At 44.7% G+C, this 25,090-nt stretch overlaps 1 protein-coding gene across 2 annotated transcripts in view; it reads left to right on the forward strand.

Annotated features, from left to right (window-relative positions):
- LOC144140980 (Ig-like and fibronectin type-III domain-containing protein 2) overlaps positions 1 to 16,051 on the forward strand; it is a 287,829-nt gene extending 271,778 nt beyond the window's left edge. For both annotated transcript variants that reach the window (XM_077672467.1, XM_077672466.1), the window contains 5 exons: positions 33 to 179; positions 2,301 to 2,452; positions 5,691 to 5,820; positions 8,455 to 8,660; positions 13,621 to 16,051. In XM_077672467.1, coding sequence (XP_077528593.1) covers positions 33 to 179; positions 2,301 to 2,452; positions 5,691 to 5,820; positions 8,455 to 8,660; positions 13,621 to 13,752 — 767 coding nt within the window. In that variant the 3' untranslated portion in view covers positions 13,753 to 16,051. The remainder of the gene's footprint in view (positions 1 to 32; positions 180 to 2,300; positions 2,453 to 5,690; positions 5,821 to 8,454; positions 8,661 to 13,620) is intronic.
- Positions 16,052 to 25,090: the final 9,039 nt, after the last annotated feature.

Below are 25,090 nucleotides of genomic sequence, written 5' to 3' on the forward strand. Positions count from 1 at the left end.
CTGACGTCTGGCACGGCTGTCTCCTTGTTCAGATGGCAGCGACCACCGGCAGTGCTGCAGGACCAAGGGCGTTCCGTCGAGCTGCCTGCGCTGGTGTGTGGGAAGGCCAGTGTTCCACACCACCCAGTGCGCCCTGGTGGCCGCCAAGGAGATCGTGTCCTGCTTCGAAGAAGGCAAAGGTGGGCACCCACTGACTGGCCGTGACTGCCACCCCTCTACTTAATTTGTCTCAGTACCGAGTGGTCGTGCTGCAGTCTTAGGAAGCACTTAACTGTGGCTTCATTGGAGTGTTAAACACCAGGGTTTTCTTCTTATTGTAAGCTAACATTAACGTTAGTTAGTTAGTATAAATCTTTGGTGCATGAAAGAGTAAACCATGTGGACAAAAAATAAGAATAAGAAAGAAAAAAAAAATCCAGGTCACGGCTGACAAATGAAGTGTGAATGCCATAGTTGCAGTTTCGGTGCATGAATCATAAAGATGCATTTCTGCGACAGCCCCATGAGCCAAACAATGACAAATCGAGCCCACTGCCACATCGAAGACTAAACAGGACTTCCGAGTTTTTCTGCTGTGCTCGTGCTTGGTGCACCTGCATCCGGTCACCTTATAGCTGAGTATCACGGTCGCCTCATAGATGGCGTATGACAACAGTTATGGTTAGAGTTCCTGTATATAGCTCCCGCAGGGAGCTAAGAGTTGCGCGACCGCCGGCCATCTTTGTTATCCGGATATCTGCGGGAAAGCTGCCCGTCGTGAGTGTAGGAGCCTCGCCGCCACGCTTCCGACGGCGGCCAACGCGCAGTGGGGGCGCTTCGGTCGGCGGCGCCTTACGGCGGCTACGCTGGATTCCTGCGTTGTCGCTCGCACTGCTGCTGCTGCTGCTGTTCCTGGGCGGGGCGCGGTGCCGCCCGCGTCGGCGGCTGCGGCGCAGCCGTAGTGGGGGCTTCTCTGCGCGGCATGGATAACCAAATTGACGGCAGCGCGTGGAAAAGGGTCGTGCAACGCTTAGCTCCCTGCGGGAGCTATATACAGGAACTCTAGTTATGGTTGGGAATCTCGGTTACGACAGTTATGGTGTTGTGCACTGCTAAAATGTTGCGGAGGTATTGATCAGTGTATCAAATGCAGAGCAGTTCTCAAGATCCCACCAAGGTCTTGAGAATTGTTTTGCACTAGCCGATAAAGTTCATTTATGTTGCTATGAAAATAAATGGTCGTTAGAATTCCCATTGCAGTGTTATTATCCCAGTCAAACAAGACCATCGGGTTTTCTAATGGGGCTCAATTGGACCAAGTCTGATTGTGTTTTCGATCCCATTGGGTTTCCCCAATGGGAATCAATTGGACTGTTGAACCCTTTTGATCTGACAAAACCAATCAGGTCCCATTGGACCCCACAGTCAATATGAATTGATTCCCATTGAACGTCCAATGGTCTTTTTTGACTGGGATGGCTAGCTGCATGGTTACTATTTTTTCGACTATTGAAATTATTTATTTTCAACTACATAGGGACTATGTAGTTGCTTGTTGTCTGAAAATTAATTTTTCTTAGCGTTGTTCCTACTGTTATTGTTGCTCAGCAAATGTTTTGCACTTGTGTTGAAGTTTCTTCTCAGTGTGCAAGAGCATGGCACAAGTAATAAGCACAGGTAATTAATATAAATTGGTGAATATGAATATCCTGGATTTATGTTTTATAATGCTTTGGAGACTGAAGATAAGATTGCTATGCTATGTTGTTGTTGTACGTGGTAGTTTTGCAGAACTTTTAGCTTGGTTTAAGGTTTTCTTTTGTATTGTTGTTAAACTGGTGATTATTCAAGCACTGAGCTAGCTTTTTATAGCCACACCATTTGCCTGGAGGTGTTCACCTGAACAGTGGGAATGATTTCCAAAATCAAGGAGTAGCACTTTTGTATCGGTCCTAATGTCTTATACAACATGGCTGCTGCTGGTAGTTCAATCTTAGCATATATTGTAATGGTAGCATGTATAAATGGTAATAGGTTTTACGTTTCATTCAGAACAAAAATTCATTGTATGTTGTACTTAAGCAAAAATTGCACAAAGCTTTCACATTACGTTGGGTTTCTTGAACAATAAAAAAATGAAACTACGCAGGGATGTTTCAAGTCCAAAGCAATAACTCTGGTGACAAGACCGCTACGAGTTGTTGCTAATGGCCAATATAGCGCCGGCAGGTGAATAATAATTAACTTTAGCACAGGGAAGCCAACTGACTTTTTCTTGTGTGAACATGTAAAATTGAAGAGGAAGTTTCTGAACCTTGCAGCCATGCTGCCCGGGCCACCTCAAAATGTCAGGGCTTCACAAGTGGCCCCAGATGCGGTGGACATCTACTGGGACCCTCCGCTCAAGAACCCTGATGTGGTGCAGTGGTACCGGGTCCTGTGGAGGAGTGTTGGCTCTCAGAGCATCAACCGGGTATGGGCGATTTTTAATCTGGAAGCTTTTGTTTTTCTTTCTTTCTTTCCATTCTCCCCCTCCTTTTGTTCTAGGCCTTAACGCATGGCCTGCATTTCGTGCACTTACTGCATAGTTACATCAGCATTGTTACATCAGCAATTAAATTAGTAGTAAATACGTTTAAGGCTTCTTTGTTTTGTTCTTTATTGTCCCCCCCCAAAAGGATTCAATCTTAAACAGCTCATTTATCAAAAACAAACCAAACCAATTGTTGTGACCGCGGCAACATAAAACAAAAGTGGTATGCTTTGTTTCTTGAACTTTGTTTTCAGTACATTGCTGACAATTGAGAAAGTTGTAGCTGGTGTTTGAGCACTTCCAGAGCAGAGGCACAATGTGCAGCCGTGTTCTTCGTGTTTTATTGGTGTTTTACTTCATGCCCTGTTGGTTTCGAGATAACCTCATTAGGGTCAAATTTGTGACAAAATTTGTTGCTTGTGCGCGTTAGGCTCAGTCATGGGCACGTTACCAGTAAAAGGTAACAGTGTTACAGTTACAGTTACCTAAGCAAAAAAAGTAACTCTGTTACAGTTACAGAGTTTCGAAAAGTAACATGTTACAGGTACAGTTACTATGAAAAAAGTAACGTCGTTACTTTTCCATTACTTTATAAAACTAAGGGATAGATTACAAAAAAGGGATGGTTTATTTAGTAGAAATGTACAAAGACATCCGGGTTATCAAAATTGCATGTGGTAAAACCCTAGACGAAGGGGACCTGCAAGGCGGCACTCCCAATACCAACACCAACAATCGTTTGTATGGATCAGATTAATGCATGGAATTCTTTGCCGATTATGCCCAAAGCCAGGACCGTTTAACGCCCTGCATTTCCACGAAAATTCAGAATTGGCGGAAGTAACACCTGTAAACGTTATAATAGCGCAAATGGAGATAATTGGTGGAACAGAATTTTGAAAAACCAAAAACTAAAAAAAAATTACAAAAATGAACTGACAAAATCAAAAATATGCATCTTGTACGTCTCCTCAAATAACTGAGGACTAAACAAAAAGAGCACGGTAAAGGACGTCGCAAATACAAATAAAAATAGTGACAATGGGAAAACCGTTTGCACAAGCATTTGCACAAAAATGCAGAATTGACGAAAGTAACACATTTATTTGCTATAATAGCGGGGATGGAGATAGTGAGTCCAACAAAATTTTTAAAAACCAAAAAATAAGAAAAATAGAAAAATGAAAATTTTACAAAAGTGAACTGATGAAATAAAAAATACTGATCTTGTACATCTAAAAAGAACAGGTCCTAAACTAAAAAAGGCCAGAAAAGAACTTTGCAATTACTACGCACTACTTAATAATTATGCACTACTTCGCTTCACCTCACCTAGATGGCAGCACCATCTGAATGGACAAATTAGAAGGGAGGACATAATGGCATTCGTACAGCTACCCGGGCATGGCTTCATGGCTGATCCGGTAGAGCGTTTCACACCTCCTGTTGCGGCCAGAGTTATCGTGGGCTCGAAACCTAGCGCCGCCGCACCAATTGAACTTTTTCTGGTGATGTCATTTCCGTGACAGATATGACGTCGGTCAGGTTACCCCGGCATAAAGAACTTTCGTTTTAAAATAAAAATTTTACAAAAATGTACTCACAAAGTCAAAAATATGCATCGTGTATATGTTCTAAAAAACATGGACTGAACTAAAAAAAAAGCCCAAAAAAGAACGTTGCAAATATGAATAAAAATAGAGAAAATTGGCAAACCACGTAACGCCCTGAATTCGCACAAAAATGCAGAATTGGCGGGTGTAACACATGTAATCATTATAATAGCGTAAATGAAGATAATTGGTCCAACAGAATTTTAGAAACCACAAAATGAGAAAAATATAAATAGAAAATTTACAAAAATGAACTGACAAAATAAAAAATGTGTGTCTTGTACAGAAAACGAAGACTAAATAAAAAAAGTCCAGATAAGAACCTTGTAAATACCAATAAAAAATAGTGAGAACAAACTGATCCAGCTCTGCACCTTAGATCTGTGGGAAAATACATAACCTGCAAAGTAAAGGCACCTAATCGCTATAATGGCATAAATTTACATGATTGGAGAAAAGAAACGAAAGAAAACTTAAAAACAATATAACAATCCAACGTCTTTGGCTACTTATAGCCAAATGTTGCTGTAAACAACTCGTAACGTAGGCAGGCGGCATAAGAATGCTACACATTAAGATACAATTCTTCGAATTTTTGCAAATTTTTGTTGCATCAATGTTTTTGTTGATGCACCCCTAGTAACCTCATGGGTTCCCTATTCTTGGTGGGTCCCTCTGCGGTGGTCTTTCATTACAAGGTAGGCCAGCTTCCTCCTTGGCTGGTATCCAATTGCCGATTTGTTTGTTTGTTTGTTTGTTTGTTTGTTTCTGCTCGACTCACGACAAAGTAAAAGTTTTGACAATCACCTTAAAGACCCACCTCCAACATCGGTCTTCTGCAGAGAATTCAGGGCTTTTAGCTATCCATAAACTGTGAGGGGAGCCGTGTTGTGGAAAGGTGAAAGGTGCGGAGGGTATGGCAAGAAGAAAGTCCGAAAAAGTGGAAAGCGCAATCTATACGTCGGTGTTTAACGAATGCTGCAGTTGGATAATTTTTTAATAAAAAAGGCCATAACTGTAACAGTGTTTCAAGTTACAGTTACAAGTTTCTCTACCTTAAAGGAACTGGTTACAGTTACAAGTTCCTGAAAAAAATAACTAGTTACTGTTACCAGTAACTAGTTACTGTCAAAAACTGGTAAGGCTATACTGGAGTACTGCATGTACCAATCTGGTAGTGGCACATTTTGTATTTTTTTATCGGGTTTCACACCATGGCATCATCTACTGCACTAGGTATAGAAGCGCATTCAGTACCTAAGTATTTTTGTACTTTCCTCATGATAAACAAAAACAAATGAGCTGTTTCCTATCCAGTGTGCCAAAGTTCCATCAGGCATCTGCAAAGCCTGTCCCACCTAGATTGTGTATCAACTTTTGCCTCTCTCTATCCTTGTCATTGGTAGTGGTGCAGCCTGTGTGCAAATGTGCACTCCTCAAAATGAATTGCATCCTCTAGTAGGTGGCTGGCCGTGCATTAAAAAAAAAAAAAAAATTTTTCGCGGAGCCATTCAAGCTTGTATGCTGGTGGAAGATCACAAAGCCGTGTTGTCCCCGCATTGCAGAATGAAACGTTGAAGCCACCGTTCCGGTTCCGGGACATGGAGAAGGGTCTCATCTATGAGTTCCTGGTTAAAGCTGGCAACCACTTCGGCATGAGTGCCAGCACTCTACCAGTTGTCATCCACCCACCAGGTGAGCTGCAGCCATTGTGTCATCACTTGTGCGAACCGTTGTTGCAGAGCAACTCGCACAGCTTGCTGGAATGGCCGTCGGCTGGCAGATTTCTCCATCTTTCCCCTTTGTGTCTACTGAACACTTCATACCGCTCAGTCCAAACGGTAGCTGAGGATGCCCAAGAACTTACGGGGGTTCAAAGGCACCACCTGGCGTCTGCGTTCCTCGTTTCTAAACCGGGCAAGGCATGCTTGCCAGTTAACTGTCCGCGCATTTGTGCAATTTGCTTATGTGAAAAAGAACAACAAAGTTATCTGTTTTGCTTTTGTGATCATGAAATAAAAAAAAAGGTGAAGGTGCAAGTAGAGATAGATAATGTAGGTGTAGGTATGTAGGCGTTGCCACAGGTGTTGGTGCGGAATCTAGTTATCGAGTGCCTCAAACAGCTAACGGGTGAAGCCGCAATGCTTCCGACAAATACACGGCCCCAAACTTCATTGTAGTTTGTCACTGAAGGTAACACCACCCCCTTCTGATTCCTGGGTAATCACCCGGGCATCACGCAATGAGAGCTGCAACAAATCGCTTTCATTGTGTAAATGTTTTGTACTTAAACTTTGTGACGTCCGCAGTGTTTCTCGTGCCAACACTGAGTAGAGTGTCATGTCTGTCAGAAGAGGTCATACCCTGCCGTGGTTTCGATGCAGCTGTCGTTCTTCTCATGCTTGAGGACAATATGAGCATCTTGCGAGCAGATGACTTGGCTCGCAAGCAGTCAGTGGCTCAAAGCTGGACATGTGCAGCAGGTGCGAGAGTGGAAGAAGTGTCATTGTATCGGAAGCGTGTCCACATTAAAAAGCTTCTGCACACACCATCATAATTAAAAAATAGTGTGTGGAGTGCACACTCTATCAAGGACCTCTGGCCTTTGACAGGCTCTCGCTGCAGAGTATGCTAGAGTATTTTTGTATGACATGCCCAATGATCTTAGTTGTGCTAAAAGGATGCAATGATGATGCAGTGCAATGCAGCATTGCAATGTTCAACATCATTTCAATGTCACAATGCAGTGTTGAAATGATGACTGTTTCCAACTTTTTTTTAGTATACCTCTGAGGTTATTACTGCAGTGAAACTTTAAAGGGTTGTGGTTTTTAATTTTCGTTCTAGCCGATGAACTTGTTGGAAATTGCCTAAGGTATTTGCACTTCAACTCATCTTACAGTCATTTTTCCAAACCCCTAGTGGCCACAGAAATGGGTGCCTAAGCAGTGGAGTCGGCTTGCTTTAAAACTGTAACTGCCAATTATTTGTGGTAGTGAGTGTAATGAAACTCACCATGGTTATAATGTCATCTTATTGCATGATCAAAGGTGACACAATTTGCTTTAAGGTATGTGTATGAGAACTTCTCATGTACCTTACGTACCTCTCTTGTGGGACTGTATTTGCCCAATAGGAACTCCCGCGTCAGCAAAACCAACAAAATTTAAACTGTGCCAGTGTCATTATGGTTTCACAGGTTTGGTCTCTGCACTGTTGACAAGAAAAAAAAAGTTAATCACCTAGATCATGGTTTCTCAAAGTGGGTTCTGCGGAACCTTGGGGTTCCGCAGGCCCCTCCTCAGGGTTCCGCGAGCCACTGATAAATTTTCCCTGGTGTGGTTCCGCAGTCCCAAAGCCTTATATGGTGAACTTGAGGTGCGATCGATCTAAGGAACCTCCATTATTCACGCCCGAGTGTCAGTAAGCAAATCTCGGCGCATAACAGAAACGCGCGAGCTGCACAATAAATCCCGCCAACAGCTTGTAGCCAGCCAGACTCCGAAAACGGGCCACGTGGTTAAACTATTGCACTTGAATCTCGGCCTTATATTACCCCCATGCGCATTTCTCCTGTTTGGAGATAGGTGCCGCTAGCGTACGCATTCGCGTAAAGTCAACGGGGGAAAAAACCGATACCCTTGCTTGCTTTTGAATTTATTGCACGTTAATGTAGCATGAACGGAATGAAAAATGGCGGGAGGGGGGGGGGGGGGGGGGGGGGGCGTTTGGCACTTAACGGAACTTAGCAGGGTTCCCTGGGACCAACATGCTTGAGAACCCCTGACCTAGATTATTATGCCTATTGCAAGAACACCTTGGATGATGCAGACTGTATACTTCGCTCGGGCTTGTCCCTGCTATGCTGTACCATTGCGAACAGACACAATGTACGTGCCAAAAGGTGAACACAAGTTCAGAGATTTTAGTGGCTGGAGCTTTAATAGTGACTTACGTTGTCTCGGTCAGTTACAAAATGCCAGGTTCTGTTTTTGCTGCCGCCATGGCACCGTTTTAAAAAATACCTCCCCGTTGAAGTTCTGCAACTGCGCTCAGATCAACATTCTCGCGTTCATGTCCGCTTTGTCTGTGATAGCACATGCCTTTCATTTTTAATGTTTAAAATATTCTTTTCACTTGTCCTCTTTGTTGTGTTGGCTAGTGTCAAAAGATGCGTTTGTGCATTGCTCCTCTGTGCATAATGTGTCACGGCAGTATAGCCACACTATGCTCTTGTACTGGGGGCTGAATGTTCCCATGCGTAAAAGAGAAGTTTGAACGGGCGAAGTCATGGCGTGGCCTGACGAAGCTGTTCCATCCCCACCACAGGGTCGGTGGGCAGCTCGGCAGGCCTGGCGGGACAGGGCCTGAGCCTGGGTGGCAAGATTGCCATTGTGCTGGTGATGACGGCGCTGGTGCTGGTGATTGCGGCTGTGCTGGGCATTTTCTACTGGAAGCGCTGGAAGGCCAAGACCAGGCCCCCGGGCGTCTCCTTCGAGAACCCCACCTACCTCAAGGACGGCGTTGTGCTGCAGGTGGGGTCACTCGCATTGCAGGAAGGGCCTCACTCCAAGACTGCTCTAAAGTGAAACGGTGGTCCGTAAGCTGGCCCCTTAGCTTGGGTCATTGGTTTCCCTGGAGGGCGGTGAGGTTGTCGTGATGGCGGGGATAGATGGAGCTCCCTGTCAAATGTGTTGTAATGTGGTGCCTCGTGTGGCACCAATTTGTCCTCCCGTGGTCCAGAGTGTAAAAAAAAAAAAAAAAACATGCAATAAGCACACACCAACTGCATGCAAAAAAGCCACAACCTCTTTTGTATTTAAATTAACGGAGGCGCTGTCACAAACACAACAAAAGCGACAGCGATTGCTTTACCGGACGCTGCCTAACATGTAAACATCCAGTCGCATAATGCAAAATGGCGGCCAGAGCCGACGGCATATAGGAAAGAACTCATCGATGCAGCCGCAAACTGCGCTATGAAATTCCCGGCCTCTACAAAGCATGTTCGTCCAATTGCGATTTGGATGAAGCTCGCCAAGCAGATGGAAAATTAGCAGACGGTGTAGTAGCAGTGCATTAGCGGGCGCCGACATCTCTCACTTTTGCAGAGCCGAGCACAATCAGAAACTCTACTCGACTATTCGAAAAATATAATAGTAGATATTCAATTCGCGAATCAAGCTATTTGCAGAGGTACTATTTGATTTGTATTCGAATTTTCGAGTATTCGCGCACCCCTACTTCAAACCACACAGGCACTTCCTCAAATCATACTTACTGACGACAGGCGCTTCCTTAAATCATGCTTACTGACGTAGGGGTAGGACTACCCCGTTGCTATGCTTTGCACTGTCTTAGTACATACAGTCACCGAAATTTATAATTTGGACATCTCGAAAAACGTCCACGTATGCATGCTGCACAAAAATCTTATTTCTGCTAAGGGCAGGAATTGATGCCGAATGTGTCGTTTCTTATATTTCACATCCAAGATTTCAGTTTGGCTAGTTGGCTACTTGAACACCACATCGTAGCTGGCAAAAAAAAAAGGGGGGGGGGCAAAGAAGAAAAACTTGAGCCAATGCTAGCTTGTGTTGTTCTTCCATGTCCTGTCTCCTCTTTTCACTAGCTAAGATGCAGTATTCAGAATGGGTTCCATCAAAGGTCTTTCATGCTTAAATTTGAGTATCAGCTCTGGTAAAAGTGTGCAACGCATCAGGACAAACATTTACAGTGCTGCGTTCTAATAAATGTCCACAACCATCCCTGCATGTCTCCATATCAAGATTTCTTATGATGTCATAGGAGTAGTTTATCATCCTTACAAATGTCCTGAATAAAAAAGAAAATACCATTACTAAACTGTGATGAAAGTTGCTCATCAATCGACGAGGAAAGATGGTTCTGCGAAGCAGTGCATAGTCTTTGTCGTCTAGCAGATGTTGACTGGATTTGTTCTGTCTCCCAGCCACATAAGCAGCAGCAGAAGCTGACAATTATGCTTCCCTGTCAGCATTGGTGCATTGCGGGGAAGCCTGTCGCCTCTACTGATGGCAGCCAGCGCATTTTGGCGGTGGTTGTAAATGCTCAAAGTGAGGTATAGGTGGTGCCTAGTTTGTTAAAAAGGACGTATTTTGTATGGGCATTTTGCTGAACATTGCTTGTAGTTAATAAAGGGGGTAATTCGATGTATCTGAGTTTACTAAAACAAGGTTTAACTATTATGTAATTATTATTTGGTTTAAGTATTGTTTGATTATATAATTTATAGTATTGGATACAGCATTTGCACACACCTATAGTGTTGGTGTCATCTACAGGACCTGCACCAGACCATGTTGTGCCCTATTTTGTTATGCTTTGCAGCTGAAGTAGACTAGGTTAGGTCGGCATTGTGGGCCTCGTGCACTGCAGTTTCAAATAAACATGTGGCGCCACCTGGGAGCGGCGGCGGAATTTTTTCTGAAGAACAAAATGAACAGATACAGCAGTTCGCTACGCGGCTTAATGTAAACAACAGCCGTAAAATAAGTATACAACAATTACCACGTTTTTTTTAAATTCACAATTGTTATAATAATATAAATATTACGCTGACGAGTTGCGCGGGAATACAAGCCGAAATAATTTAGAAAGCGCCCCTTCTCCAATAAAAGCAGACGAGTGTACACAGATCGGCTGCCTGCGACGTCGACGTTCACGAAGCACATAGTACCCGAAAAGAAATAAAACGAACAGATCCATAAATGTATTTGCGTATGTGCACGCTACTTGGCGTAAGACCGCTGCAAAAAAAAAATGCCGTGTATCCAGTGCATATTTTTGTAGCGCCTCAAATAGCCTTGGTGTGTACGCATCTGTGCACGCATCAGAAAATGCATGGAACAACCCACGGATATGCATGCTTGAATTGTACGTAGTCATACCAGCAAATATGAAGCTTTAAAATGAAAACAGAAACGTAAATATTCACGCTACACTGCGACACAACCGAAAACATATGGACACAAACCAGCCACAATTCGGAGACTCGCATCTACACTTATATTGAAAGGACTCTCAAATATCTCAAACATGTACAACTTGTAGTTTGCGTTTGAAAAACGAGTTCAAGTGGGGCTTGTTGCACAAAAAATTTTTGCTGACAAAGATAACTTGCACCAGCACAACTATTAACGCTGGCATGTAGTCATGCCAGCGTAGTCACGCAAAAACATCACGTACAACTCTGTCAGCTTTGAAACAATCGCCATTATTCAAAATGGTCTTATTTTATCACGGGCACTCCGAATGTGAGAGGAATCATTCGTGCACAATTAAAGCTCCTGTTGTGCGATCTACCATATCTGTGCCCGTGTCTATGTCGAGCGATAAACAAGGTAAATAAACGTCCAGAGGCTTTCATGAAAGCCTCGTCTCGCGCATCTACGTCCAAAATTATTCGTATATTAAGTACGCATTTATAAACCTATGAAAGCACTTCAAAAAGCATTGCGATATTTTTATGAGCCCATCCAACGAACTCATCGTAGTTTCAGCAGTTTGAGATAGAGTTTACGCAAGCAGTTAACATTTTCAAATACCTGCCTTTACAAACCTGAATCTTCGGGCTCTTGAAGCCGCTTATCCTTGGTGTCACAATATACACACAAACCTTTCGCCGCGATTTTGCACACACAACACATCAAATCACTTCCTGACATGTACAATGCACAGTGGAGTGTATACACGGGAGAAATTCGCTTCTGCAAGCACCATGAAGTCGCGTAGCCGGTCTTCTCCTCACAATAAGCTGTCCTCCAACTGCTTGGTTATGCCAGCAGTTCTAACCCAGCCGTTCTGATCTAAGGCTCAATAAATCAAATCCACCAAAGCGACCACAGCAACCAACTCCAATGCGTTGCTGGCGTCGTTGGGACGTTATGCCGTTATTTCATGCTCTTCGGGGGCCGGCGGCCCCACAAAAAATTTTCCACTGGTGGAGCGTTCACACCCTCCCTCACACATACATTATCGCTTCCGGGAGGCGATGCACACACAGACGCACACTCCTGCACTCCTCTCGTTCTCTTGGTTAACATCGCGGGCTTCCGTCTTTTTACTTTTATCTTTTATTTGGACGGCGCTGCTGGTGGTCATTCAGTGGAAGCCGTTGCGAAATGACGGCGTGACCGCGCGCTGCGCGGAGACAATCCCGCGCTTTTATAAAACTGTTTTTTGTGTGATGCATCGCTTTCCTGTCGCCTTTGCGAACCATATTCTATTTAATAAAGTACCGTTTGGCTGTTCGTATCGCATGGCAACAGAATAGCGGCCATTTCTTCTTTCTCTTCTAATAATCGTACTGCGCGGAATACTATCCTCCAGACGTCGTTTGCTCACGGACTTCAGAAATTATGCCTCCGTTGCCCGCAAGATGGTGCTGAACACAGCACATCAGTGGCGCCACCATACAAGCGCACGAGGCGCATATTCAGAAGCCATCTGGTTAGAATTGAGTAAATAAGGTTTTCCAAGACATAAAGGTAAACATGTGACCAGTATGTGTTGCAACCAACCATATGCCCAGATGGACAGAATAGATCTTGGTCCTCCATTCCTAAAAATATTCAAGCTTAGCATAAACCTTTAGTGGAGTGCATAAATGTTTTTTAGAAAACATAGAGCCCTTGTTAAAGACACCTTGCTACATACATTCTGGTTGTACTTAAAAAAACTAGCCTTTCATTATTCGCTAAACTCTATTCCAGCCCTGAAGATGACATTGTTCTCACACACAAAAAGAATCTAGTATTACTGATGAACTCAAATTTCCCGCTAAACAATTTCAGCGGCGATGTCATTTGGGGGTTAGCAAAAACAAGGTAATTAGTGCATAAACTCCATGCTAGCATCAAAGCAGCACCGTCGAATTGTACCAGATGCAGTTCTGCAGTCGCAAATTGTGTTTATTGACAGTCGCATTTGTGGGCAGTCGCACATACTGTGATGTCATAGGGGTAGTGCTAGGAGGCAGCTGGTGAGTCGCCACACTTTCATCTGTTTTCCTTGTTAATTGTTAAATGTTTGCATTAAAATTGCCCTTACTGTTATCCTGATGTGGCAGTGTTTCGAATGAACTTCACGTGTATTTTGTCCTCACGCCCCTTTAAACCCTGCGTGTGCGTCTCTAAAAGAAGCACTTGCCTGAAAAGGCAGCCAATTCTAACCTACTCTCCCGACCCAGACCTCCTTCTCAAAAACTATTCTGGCCACATTATTTACGTTTGTCCCAGGTGCACGTGTGAATAGTCAACAATTTCACTGAATAAGAAGTTATAGAGGTGTGGCTCTTTGTGACAGCAGATACCAAGTATTTTCCCTGCCTCCTGTTTAACCACTGCACCTACTAGTAGTTACCCGATGGTTTTTGTGGCAAGAGGTACTACTTGTCATGCCCCTTCGTTTCACACAAGCTAAGTCCGACTTGTGTCTCCTGTGCATTCTTTGCAGAACACGTCAGGAGGAGAAGGACCGGCCAAGCCGAGCGAAGCGCCTGTCGAAAATGGTGGCCACCGCAACGGACGGCCAAGAGCTGTCGAGAACTGCTACGAGGACATTCGTGCCGTCAGGCTCTCCTCGTGAACGGGGAAGGCCAAATTGAGCACTCCTATTCTGACCTCCGAGAGGGCTCTCAGTTTTTATTGCTGTGTTGGCTGAAGACACAAGAGCTCCAAGGTGGGCACCTGACGGATGAAGAAAGACAAAAGGACGACTTATCATCCAGTGACTCTGATGCTACGGTGTTTTGAAGAACCTGCCATGATGTGTGTGCCTTGCTGCATCGCAGCTCTGATGAGGCCAACGTTTCTGTGCGCCGGCAGGCTGGTGATGAAAAGGCTTCTGGTGAATCCTTGTCTAGCGTGACCAATGCAAAGCAGAAGTCACGCAAGTGTGGGAAACTGGCTGATCCGTTCCGTTCTGTGTGCAAGCACTGTGGTAAAACACAACCCGGTGCAAAGCTTTTATCTCTAGAAGATCCGACTATCCTTCAGTGGCTTTTCAACGTAGAGGGGCATTGCTGTTTCCAAACTGCATGGCTTGCGGCCCAATGCCCCCTGAGTGCACATCCAGTGCCTTACATTGATAGAATCGTGTGCGTAGCTTGTGGCACATAGTACAGTGCTGGGCTGCAACCGTTCAGTCATTATGTCTTGTGTCTGGTGTGTTGCACTTGCACACCGAGGAAGCGGGGGAGATTTGGCTGGTTTGTGCAAGTTCGTGGGTATTTACTACATGGGGGAGCCACAGGGTGAGGTTGTGGCCACACATACGGCAGCAGCGTGCCAGTGGCCCTACGTATGGCAGCAGCGTGCCAGTGGCAGTAGTGGTAATGCAGCGCAGCGTGTTGTTGCGACAGCGCCTAAATCCTTATCCCGCTGCTTCTCTGCCCTCGCCTGACGCACTTTTCTCAACTGGCCTTGTTGTTTGCGTTAAAGTTTATGAGTGTTGAGCGAATACATAGTTATAGCAGCAAAGCACTAGTGATCATGCAGAGGTTTCAGTTCACGGCTGGACATGTATATACAAGCACTGCGCAGCGACCCCTGTTGAGCGCTTGTGCAGTTTGCGCTGCAGATGAGCTCCCCGGTGCTTTGCATAGCCTTGTGTGGTTGCGTGCAAACTGTGAGGCAGGAGGAAGCAAGGAGTATAGAGTACTTAAAAATAAAATCTAAATTTAACCGAGTGCACCTGCTTTTTTGTGCGCTGGCACCGACAGAAAACATCCTGATGTCATCACACGCTGCTTGTATATAAACAACATGTGATAGCAAAGAAAGCTTTTTATGGCGTACGTGTTACGGCATTCCATTTTCTTGTTACAGTGTTTCTTCTCCTTTTTTTTTTTTCGCGGTGCGTTTAATGGCTCCTCCTTTATTTTGTGTGTGACATTTGTTATGCCTTGATGTAGTCTAAGAATAGAAAAGCCTAATGAGGTGCTTTCATCGACCATGACCGTGATATCATGCAGAGTGATTTTAGTTGTGTATTTTAGCTTTTTACATATGCTATTTTCAGCCATTTTGGGCACTTTTGTATGGCATTAGACTGACTTGCTTAAACAGAACACAACAGTCATTGTGATATGCAATGGTACGTTTGAGCAAGAGCATACGTCACTACCATTGCAGTCAACATGTTTGAGCCTGCTGGGCAGTCTATGTTCATGCCCTCAAAATGGGCTGTGTTGCACTGGCTCACCGAGGCCATGCATCAAGGAATAGGAGCCATAGTGGTTGGGTGGAATCTTTTCTGAACGAGCACGGCTTCTTACTGCCTTTGTACTCGGTGGCGATTTATGTCGCCCTGGCATTAGAACAGAAACCACTGTAAGCCTGTGGCTCTTTAAATTTGCCTGCTGTTTCAAATCTCCCCGAAACTCACAGCTGTGCATAGGAAAAAGAAAAGAACGCCAGTTGGGAGCTCCCATTGGGTGCCTTTATGGTATTACTTTCACTGCAATGGTAACGTACGCCCTCTACAAAATGAATTTCCAGCCTTTTATTTCTTTTTACTACCTTATCTGTATAGTAGATAGTAGTACAATCAAATTGCAGTAACCTACAAATGTGTGTGCAACATCCACAACTAAGTGACCTGTTCCAGTCAAGCTCGGTGAAGTTACAAAGGTATAGTATATGCTATTTTTTTATATTTGCACTGAAAGGAGTGTACAAAGCAAAGCAGAACTACTAGCCCCGCTGTTCGAATTGTTGCGAGTGGAAGAATTTGTTGTACATACAAACACACGACTATCATGTGAGAGCGGCAATTATACAGGAGCTGTGCATACATGTGAAAATTTTTATACTGAATTGAAGGCTGTAAATAATGCAAAATGTGTTTTTTAAATAAAGAGACCTATGCTTCTTTAGTTCCCCAATTGTCCTTTTTTCACTTCAAGTTTCTTGCCGGGCCGATACACAAGGTTCCTTTAAGAAGGGCAAAGAACTTCGTCTACTGACTGTTACACATTTCAGTATAAGAGAATAGTTCTCGCAAGGCGACAGAAATGTGCGTCACCGTTCAAGCCTAGTCAAGAAAATCAATAATGGCAGTATGATGTGGCCGCATTTTACCTAGCACTGATGTCGCTCACAGCTTGTGCACTGCTATTTTGTTAATGTGTAGCCAAAGACAATTCCTGATAGCCACAGGTGATGTCAGTGAGACAACAAGCGTTTGCTGAGTGATGTAACCAGAGAGTTGCGTGGCCTTAATTTTCTGGGAGGTAAGGGAAGCTGCATTTACTTCGGAGAACACTCTGGGTAATTCCCAGAGAATCTGATGTCACTGACAAGACTTGTTTGCGATTGGCTAATGACGAGCAACAAAGCCGGTCACAGTCAAATTTTGCGGTACTGTTAGAGTAGCCGCCCTTTTCCTAGAGTCGAGAATATACCTTCTCCCTTCCCATCTTCGACTGGCACTCTACTGTTTCACATCATAAGCAGGCTGAATCAGCAGTATGGGCTGCACGAAAACGATGAGTTTGCCCCCCTTGCACTCAAGGCCAACTGCAGCCACATTTTCAAGAATGTAAAAATACTGTAAAAATACTACACAGGTAGCAGTAACTGTGAAACATTGTGTTCGAAGCAGTACCGAGCGCAACTCAAATCACTTATGAGAATTGATGTTTTGAAAACCAAAACTGAAAGAAATTACAGGCAGATATTGCCTTTGATGGTTGTTTTTAAATGCAACGCATTCTTTAGCTTTGGAGGATCAGTCTCTATTACATTCCAGGCATCCACATACAAGGATCCACGCATCCTCACAGCAGAGTCCTTTAAGGCTTTTGAGGGACTCTGTTTACAGGAAAGAAACGCTGTGCTGCGAGCAAGTTTTCGTACTACTAAAGCTTGCTTCACTGCCATAACAATGTTGTGCTGGTGTGCCCCCTTTGCAGGCTAGTTGGCGCAACAAGCTAGTTTTGTAGCCAGCCAGCCAAATACCACCAAGCCAAAAGATGCTTTGTATTACAAAGGCGGCCATCACTGGTGGCAAGCGGGTAGTGGTGGCCGTGCACAGCCAACATCTGATGCGATTAGCATGGATTTTGTGCAATATTTCCAATTTTCCTGGATTTTTTTTAAAACACTGTTAGAGATGCTGGGCATAAATAGGATGGTGATGATGATGATGAGAGATGCTTTGCCACAATATTCCTTATGAAATATACAGTACTTTGATGATTACAAACATACATTTTATGCTGCGCCCATATAGAGTTCTTCACACAAAAAGTTTTAGAACTCTCTTTTTGAAACCCTAATTGGTCCCTAAAATGTGATACAATTTGAATTGAAGACCGTGAAGATACCTAAAATGTAGATTTACAAGCCAAAACCAGCTTTAGAAGAACAAAGTCACTTGTGTGCCCTTTATTATTAAAATCACGTTCACCCAAGCAAAGAAAATCAAAGCAATGCAAAACAATAAAAAAAAGACAGTTTACCAGCATCGCCATTAACACCGAAGTATGCTTCCAGCTGTATCCACAAGGGTTGAAACACTACTGGATCATTTGCTGCAAGATGACCCGGCTGTTTTTGGTTTCCCCTAGTGTGGCGAAATTAGTTTTTTTTTTTTTTTTTTTTTCAGTGTAGCTTATATTTAGCGGCTTTGGCTACCCACACTTCACCATACAGGTGGCTATACAGGTGACTTTGTCATATAGGTGGTCAGGCAGAGGTAAGATCAGCCACTACCACCCCTAATACAACTTCACTTACACATCATCATCATCAACAGCTCACTGCAGGACGAAAACCTCTCCCATCGACCTCCAACCGCTCCTGTCCCGCACCGCTCGAGTCTATTCTTTACCTCCACAATTCCTTATTACAGCAAAGCTGTATACCTCTACCCCCCAACGGTTTAATCTCCATAGGCAAAAACGCCAAGGCCCCAAGGCTTTAGACGCCAAATGCATGCTTGTGTCAGGCTAATCAGGCATACGGCATAGAGCTCAGAATTCGTTTAAGGAAAGCACAAAACACGCATTAAAATCGCATTATAGAATGGTACCTCCACTATGTGTTCCTGGTAAAGATTATGTTTGCAGATTATCCTTGAAGGCTAGGAAGGACTAGTGTCACTAGATAAGGTTACAGCGTATCGGCACTCCTGTTGTTCCGTGCCGCCACCATGATCATTGGTCAGTTCGCATTACGTGACGTTTGTTTACACTGCGACGGTTCATGGGCGCTGCCAATTTGTTGTTGATGCGTTTTAGTCGGTCAACTGTGGTAGACTTAGCTTGCCCTCCCTGCTCTGCAGCTGCGCGCGACGACATCATTCCGAATGCGAATCAATGATAACGCGTGTAGCAGCATTTCAGCAGCAGAACTGTGCCCGGAGGTGCCATTTTGCTGCCTCTTAGGTAGTGTTAACAATTAAACGACCCGGCTGAAGTTAACGCTGCAGACACTGATAAACAAAAAACCGGGCCATCGCCACTAACGTGAAACCTGGGGAGGGGCGAAGCATGCACTGTATAAGTGTATTCTTGGCGCCTTGGCGTTTTTGCCCACAGAGATGAAGCCGTTGAAGGGTAGAGGCATACAGCTTTGCTGTAAAAGTCTCATGCGTTTGAAGCACGAAGCATTCTAGCGCAAGGCGTTGGAAAACGAGTGTCCCGGTGCGTTCTTTTAGTACGTTTTTCTGCCCATGGAGATGAAATGTTCGAGTGCAAGGCATTGGAAAACGAGTGTCCCGGTGTTTTAGAACCGTGACTACATGAAACAACGACTACAACGCCGACAGCCCCTAAAACGGCTGCCGCTGCTGACTTGCGTGCCTCAGTGGCAGTACTCTAATACCTTATATAGCGACACTAGGCAGGACCAGTGTCACTAAATAGAGCAGTTCTTGCCCAAGACGCCGAGCGCATGTGTCAGGCTAGGCAGGACAAAGCATTTGCCCCCAGAGAAGCTAAGCATAGTGTCAGTAGACAAGGTATTATTGTACTGCCACTGAGGTATGGTGGCTAGAAGGAACTGAGGCATGCAAGTCAGCAATGGCGGCTGATGATGATGTTGTTTTGATGGCTGTTTCCTTTGCATCAGGTGGAGCACGACGTGCGGAAAAGTGTTCCATTTTGGCGTTCATTTGGTGGCCATTTTGGCGTTTATAAGTGTTGCGAGATTGCCAAATCTGACCAATGATCACGGTGGCGGCACAGATCAATAGAAGAAAATAGGGCCGATACCCTGTACCCTTATCTAGTGACACTATAGCCGAGTGCAACCGACCAGCCTGCTGAGATGACGAGAAACATTTCATACCCTCGCCGATCACCATTTATAGGGGTTTGCAACAACTTTGCTGGACATCCACTTTCACAGGGTGGGATGGCGACCAATTTTTTCGTCCCTCCGTCGAGTAATTGGCCTTCCCCTCCTTCTCGACCCGCCTCTCGGTATACACTCTGTAGCTCTCCATCGGTTGTCATTTCACCTAACTACATGGCCAGCCCAAGTTCATTTCCCTTTTTTTTTTTTTTTCATTTGAACTATGATATCTTCTACTCTAGTTAGTTCTCTGATCCAAGAAGCTTGTTTCCTGTCCCTTAAAGTTACTCCTATCATTCTTATTTCCATGGCTCACTGAGCCGACACAAGTTTCCTTGCAAATTGTTCAGTAAGGTGCCAAGTATCTGCTCCATATGTAATCACCGAAAGGACACATTGGTTGTATATTCTCCTTTTGTGTTACAGAAGTTCATTATTTGGGAGTGTTTGCCAAGTGCACCCCAGCCCATACTTAATCTGCGCTGCATTCTTCTCGCGGTTGGGGTCAGCACAGACAACCTGACTGAGGAAGTGTGGGTTCTGCCGAATTTTTTTAGAACCAACGTTGCACACAGCTGCCATTGGATGGATGTGGTTGGATCCTCATTGTTGTTCGCACCAGCATAACCACACTACAACAAATATCTTGCCGCGGCTCAGAAAGCTATGTGCAGTGCATTGAGAAGTGCGAGGTCACGCTGCTAACAACCAAGATGCAGCAGAAGATGCGGCAAGGCATGGTCATATATCTGTATTGGAATACCTGTCACAATAACAACCTTGCCATAGCAAATTAAGGAACAGGTACTTTAACCTCAGTACACCCTGAGCATTGAATTGTAAAATAAGATTACACACAAAGCTAAGATCATGTATTGCAACACGAATAAATTTACCTTTCTACCGCTATCTTCAGGCAACTTTCAACACCTGCAACTTTCACTCTGCTTTTTTTTTATATTGGATTTTGCTTACACTTAAAGACTGGTGTAAAGACTCTAAACAATTAAATGCTTTAAAGCTGCTCCTCCTCTAAATAATAGAAGCGTAATAATTGTTACGCTTCTGTTATTCAGACGAGGAGCAGTTTTTTTAACAAGCACAGTTTGCGAAGATGATGGACAACTGTTTGGGCAGATATTTTTATTTCCACAGGCAAGGCCGAGCTTTGTTCGTGTAAGTGCAAGTTGCACTCGCACTGCACGAAAAATTGCACGAAGTTTTCATTTCTCTGGGTGCACCAATTTTATTCCGGCCATTAAACGCTTCGAGACGAGGGCACTGGGGGAGGGGAGTGGGAGCAGGTGGTGAAGCAATGCTTGCCATCAAGATAAAACGTACCTGAGGAGGTTAAGGCATGCCTTTGCTTGCTATAGAACACAAGCCTTTGTTGAACCTAGAGGCACCCAGCACGTCTAACGAAGCATAACCACACTGAACCAGTCTGAAGGCAAATAAATGCAAGTACTACTACGAGGTCGTGGAATACCAGTGCTTGTAGTTTCAGTGTCAGTGCAGTCGTTAGGGGTCAATCGAGGTCCTCAGCTTAGTTCGACAATATGTTTATGCTTAATGCAACAAAATTTCACCATATTTAATGGGATATGTTACAATGTTCTTCATCTTATTAAACCTCCAAGCTGTTGCCAACGTCCATGGTTAGGTTCCCCGACTGACCAACACTTCAAGTGGCTACCGGGAATAGCCACTTGAGATGTTCTCAGAAATAGCTGGCCACACAGTTCCTGCTAACAAAATCGCCAATCAGTACATCAATGCCGCTTTCTGATAAATGTTATGGTAAAGTATTGACTAGGTCACAGAATTTTTCACTACAATTGGTGAAAAAGGCAAACGATTACTGTAGAGACAGACCTTCCAACCTAACACCATGACAATTCAGGAGATTGGAGCAAGCTAGAGAGAATGGTATCCTTTTTTTTTGTTTTGTTTTTGACTGACATCTGTGAGAGTTAAGGGTGTTTATTTTGAGCTGCTTTGTTCTTGCATCATGAGACAAACAGAGGCAAACTTTATGATGCCTTTTCCCATCGCCTTCTGTATTTTTACAATGCCAAACGCATCGCGCACTTCCCAATGGGAGTGACTGGTACACCTGCAGTGCCTAGATTTCGCAAGGTGGGGCCCCGAGCTGAACCGGAATCACGCAACCGTAACTAGTTTCGAGAGTGGCTTGTGCCTGGTTGCCAAGGCAACCTATGTTTGAGATCACTGAAGGAGGGGGCACCCCCACCAGCGTCAGAAAACTCAGACTCGCGGCGGAGCACGTTTTGCCAGCGTTGCCGCTTTCCACCACGCGTCACCCCGATATGAACCGGTCATGTGACTAAAGCGCTGGGAAGGCTACAGATTGGTGGAGAGTGGCCAGAGTAGAAGGAGAGGGTTTGGTTGGCCAGTTTGGGCTGATGTATTTGGCATTGTAAAAATACAGGAGCTTACCTTCTTTCAGCACAGTGGCGAGAGAAATTCGAGGTCAGCCTTTGTAAGCTACAACCAACATTCCAGCAGTTCCCAGGTGCACGGTGCGCGTGGTACTATAAGGCCCAGAATATATTTAACAGTACTCTACGGTATGGTTACAAGAAACACAAAGTACGTGGCGAGTGCTGATCCCCAGAACCGCAGATGTCACAGCAGGAAGGACTGATGTACGCACATGATTAAGCAACCACTTCTCAGATTAGAGACAGCATTCGTATGATCAGGAGATGTGGTCGAAATTCGGGAGTCTCCCGGATAATTCGGGAGACTTGGCAGGTATGTAAAGATAACAAATGAACAAAATATTGCTGAAAAATCATGCACCCCTCTGTCTAACAACAGTGGTTGAACGTGAAGCTTTCTTGTGACGGATTCTTTGGTTGTCTATGTTTTTCAAACTGCTTCGACCATGTCGACTTGGAGCAATCGGATAGACACCGGTTTCATAACGTGAGGGACCCAGGTTTGATTCCGTCCACGAGAAGCATTTTTTTTCTTTCACTTCGACGTTTTCGCTTTACAGATGCCATCAGTAAGAACACTAAAGCTTCGCTTTAAAAAAAAATGACATGGCTAACAAGAGACATGGGACACTATCTAGGTCTCTACATGCCCTCATATTTCAAGCTTTTGTATTGCCCCGAAGCCACTGTACGTGTCCAAGCTAGATCCACTTTTCATCTGCAGCCAAAAAAGACCTTTGCACTCCATCACATTTCCACACTTCCTACTCATTTTTAAAGGCCGTGTTAAGCGCCTTCATGCCGCGGCTTCCACTGCGATGGCTGCAAAAATGCCAGCAACTTTTTAACAGAGCAGGAATCCCTTCTGCTGCCCACAGGCAGCACAAGGGGTTTCCCCTTTCTTAATCAGTATAGCAATGCATGGGACAAACAAATGCTGTGCTGTGCTTAGGGGCAATTGTCAGCAAGTCCAAGTGCTTTCATCAGCAGCCTATTCATCAGCAGTCACAGCAGCCTTTCATCAGCAGTCACAGCAAAAAGAAGGCCCCTCCCATCAACATCCACCCGCTCCTGTTTTGCGCTGCCCGAATTTTCTTATTTCATCCCTCAATCTAGTCAGCGGCCTCCTCCTTCTTCTATACCCGTCTTTTGGCATCCACTCTGTTATCCTGGTGGTCCATCGCTTTTCATTTCATCTCACTACATGGCCAGCCAAGTCCATTCCTTTTTCTTCATTTGAACTATATCTTCTACTCCAGCTTGTTCCCCGATCCAGGTCACTCTTTTCCTGTCCCTGAGTGTTACTCCTACCATTATTCGTTCCATGGCCCGTTTAGCCAATTAAACCAAGTTTTCTTTGCAGTTGTTTAGTAAGGCACTGAGTTTCCGCTTCATACGCCATCAGCAGCAGCACACATTGGTTGTTTACTATTCTTTTCAGTGATAGAGGTAGCTCACTTTTCATTATTTGGGAGTGCTTGCCTGGAGTGCCCCCAACCCACACCTATTCTGCACCCATTTCTCTCTCGTGGTTGGGATCAGCACTGACAGCTTGTCCAAGGTAGTTGCACTCTTCTGCTTGTTCTAGCATTGAGTTGCCCAAGCTGAAGAGGGAACTTTCAGCATGCTTGTTTATCATTACTTTGGATTTATTCATATTTATTTGCAGCTCCGCAACCAAGCTTTCTGATTGTAGTTCCTCGAGCATTTTTTGCAGGTGCTCTGCCGAATCATTGAGCGAGACAATCCCGTCTGCAAACCTCAAATGGCACAAGTATTCTGTTTATCCGTAGTCCTACGTTTTCCCACTCAAGCTTCCCGAATATGCCCTCCACACAAGCTGTGAACAGTTTCGGCAAGATGGTATCTTCCTGTCATACTCCCTTTCTGAATAAAGTTTCTCTCTCTCTCTCTCCATTTCTGATCAGGAACTCTTATGAAGAATTATCCTGCCCGTACAATCCTTATATATATATATGTCGTCCAAGAGGACTTTAAAGGTGTCCATAGCCAGGAAAATGCCAACATAATTCTGATTCACAATAAGGGAGACAGCAAAGACCTTAAGAATTGCAGACCCATCAGCATACTAGCAGTTATATACAAGCTGTTTACCAAGGTGTTGGAACTTTCATGAAAGACGAAGAAGCTCGCACCCAGCTCAGCAAGCACACAGACGAAAAAGACGAAGACGACCAAGCGAGGCGACGAGATGGCTGCTTTGAGAACGGTTCCCTGTACATAGTGTAAATATATCTGCTTTATATCGACGACGGCCTCCTCCCTTGCCTCCCTGGACGTTTTCCACATGGTGCCGAAACCCGGGACGTCCAGCGAACCGACGAGGTGAGCCATGCAGCGGAATTCAATTTTTCGACCGCCATGCTCACCCCGAAGCGAGGAGGAGGCGTCGAGACAGCGGAACCGGCTCCGGATTGTTCAGAAAAGCCTTCTCAACTTCAACCGGCAGCTCATCAGCGAAATAACGGCAAGTCTGGAGCAAACCAAGGACGTCGAGGCCGCCGTGTCGTCTGCCAGGCTTTAGCATAGCGCCGACCGACTTGCTGGAATCAGTGAGAAGCTGGATGCCCTTGCTTCCGAAACCACAATTGACGGCCAACACAACGAGGCTCTGGAGTCTGTCGAACAAGCTCACAAAATAATTGACTCACTTCAACGAAGACTTAATGGACAAAACGGAGGCCCCCCTCAGGAGTCATTTCTAGAAAATCAAGACAGAAAGCAACGCCTAACAATAGACGAATCGAAGAGTGAAAGTGAAAGCAAGGGACACGGAAAGAATAACGGAACTCTTAACCCACAAATTGCTTCGTCATCGATGGGAATTCCAATAACCGTTGTTAGACCCCAAGGATCTCCAAAGATGATTGCTTCACTTGCATCAGCGACCTCATGCGCCACTCTGAACGACTTGTTTGAGGACTTGCAAGAAATACGCCAGACAACTTTGCCCCCTTCGCCCAGACCTGGATATGCCATGGTACTGCATTCACTATATCCGCAACGAAGAGAAAGTCATAAAGTCATCCAGCTACCGAAATTGGCTTCATCAGAACCGAAAGAGGATGTCGTGAATGACGAGGACGGTCTGGATTCGGAAGGCTTAACGGCGAATCCAACGCGCCAGAGGTTCTTGCT

The sequence above is a fragment of the Haemaphysalis longicornis genome, unplaced genomic scaffold, assembly GCF_048455015.1.
Source record: "Haemaphysalis longicornis isolate Haplotype H1 unplaced genomic scaffold, Haemaphysalis longicornis Haplotype H1 scaffold_58, whole genome shotgun sequence".
NCBI lineage: Eukaryota > Metazoa > Arthropoda > Arachnida > Ixodida > Ixodidae > Haemaphysalis > Haemaphysalis longicornis.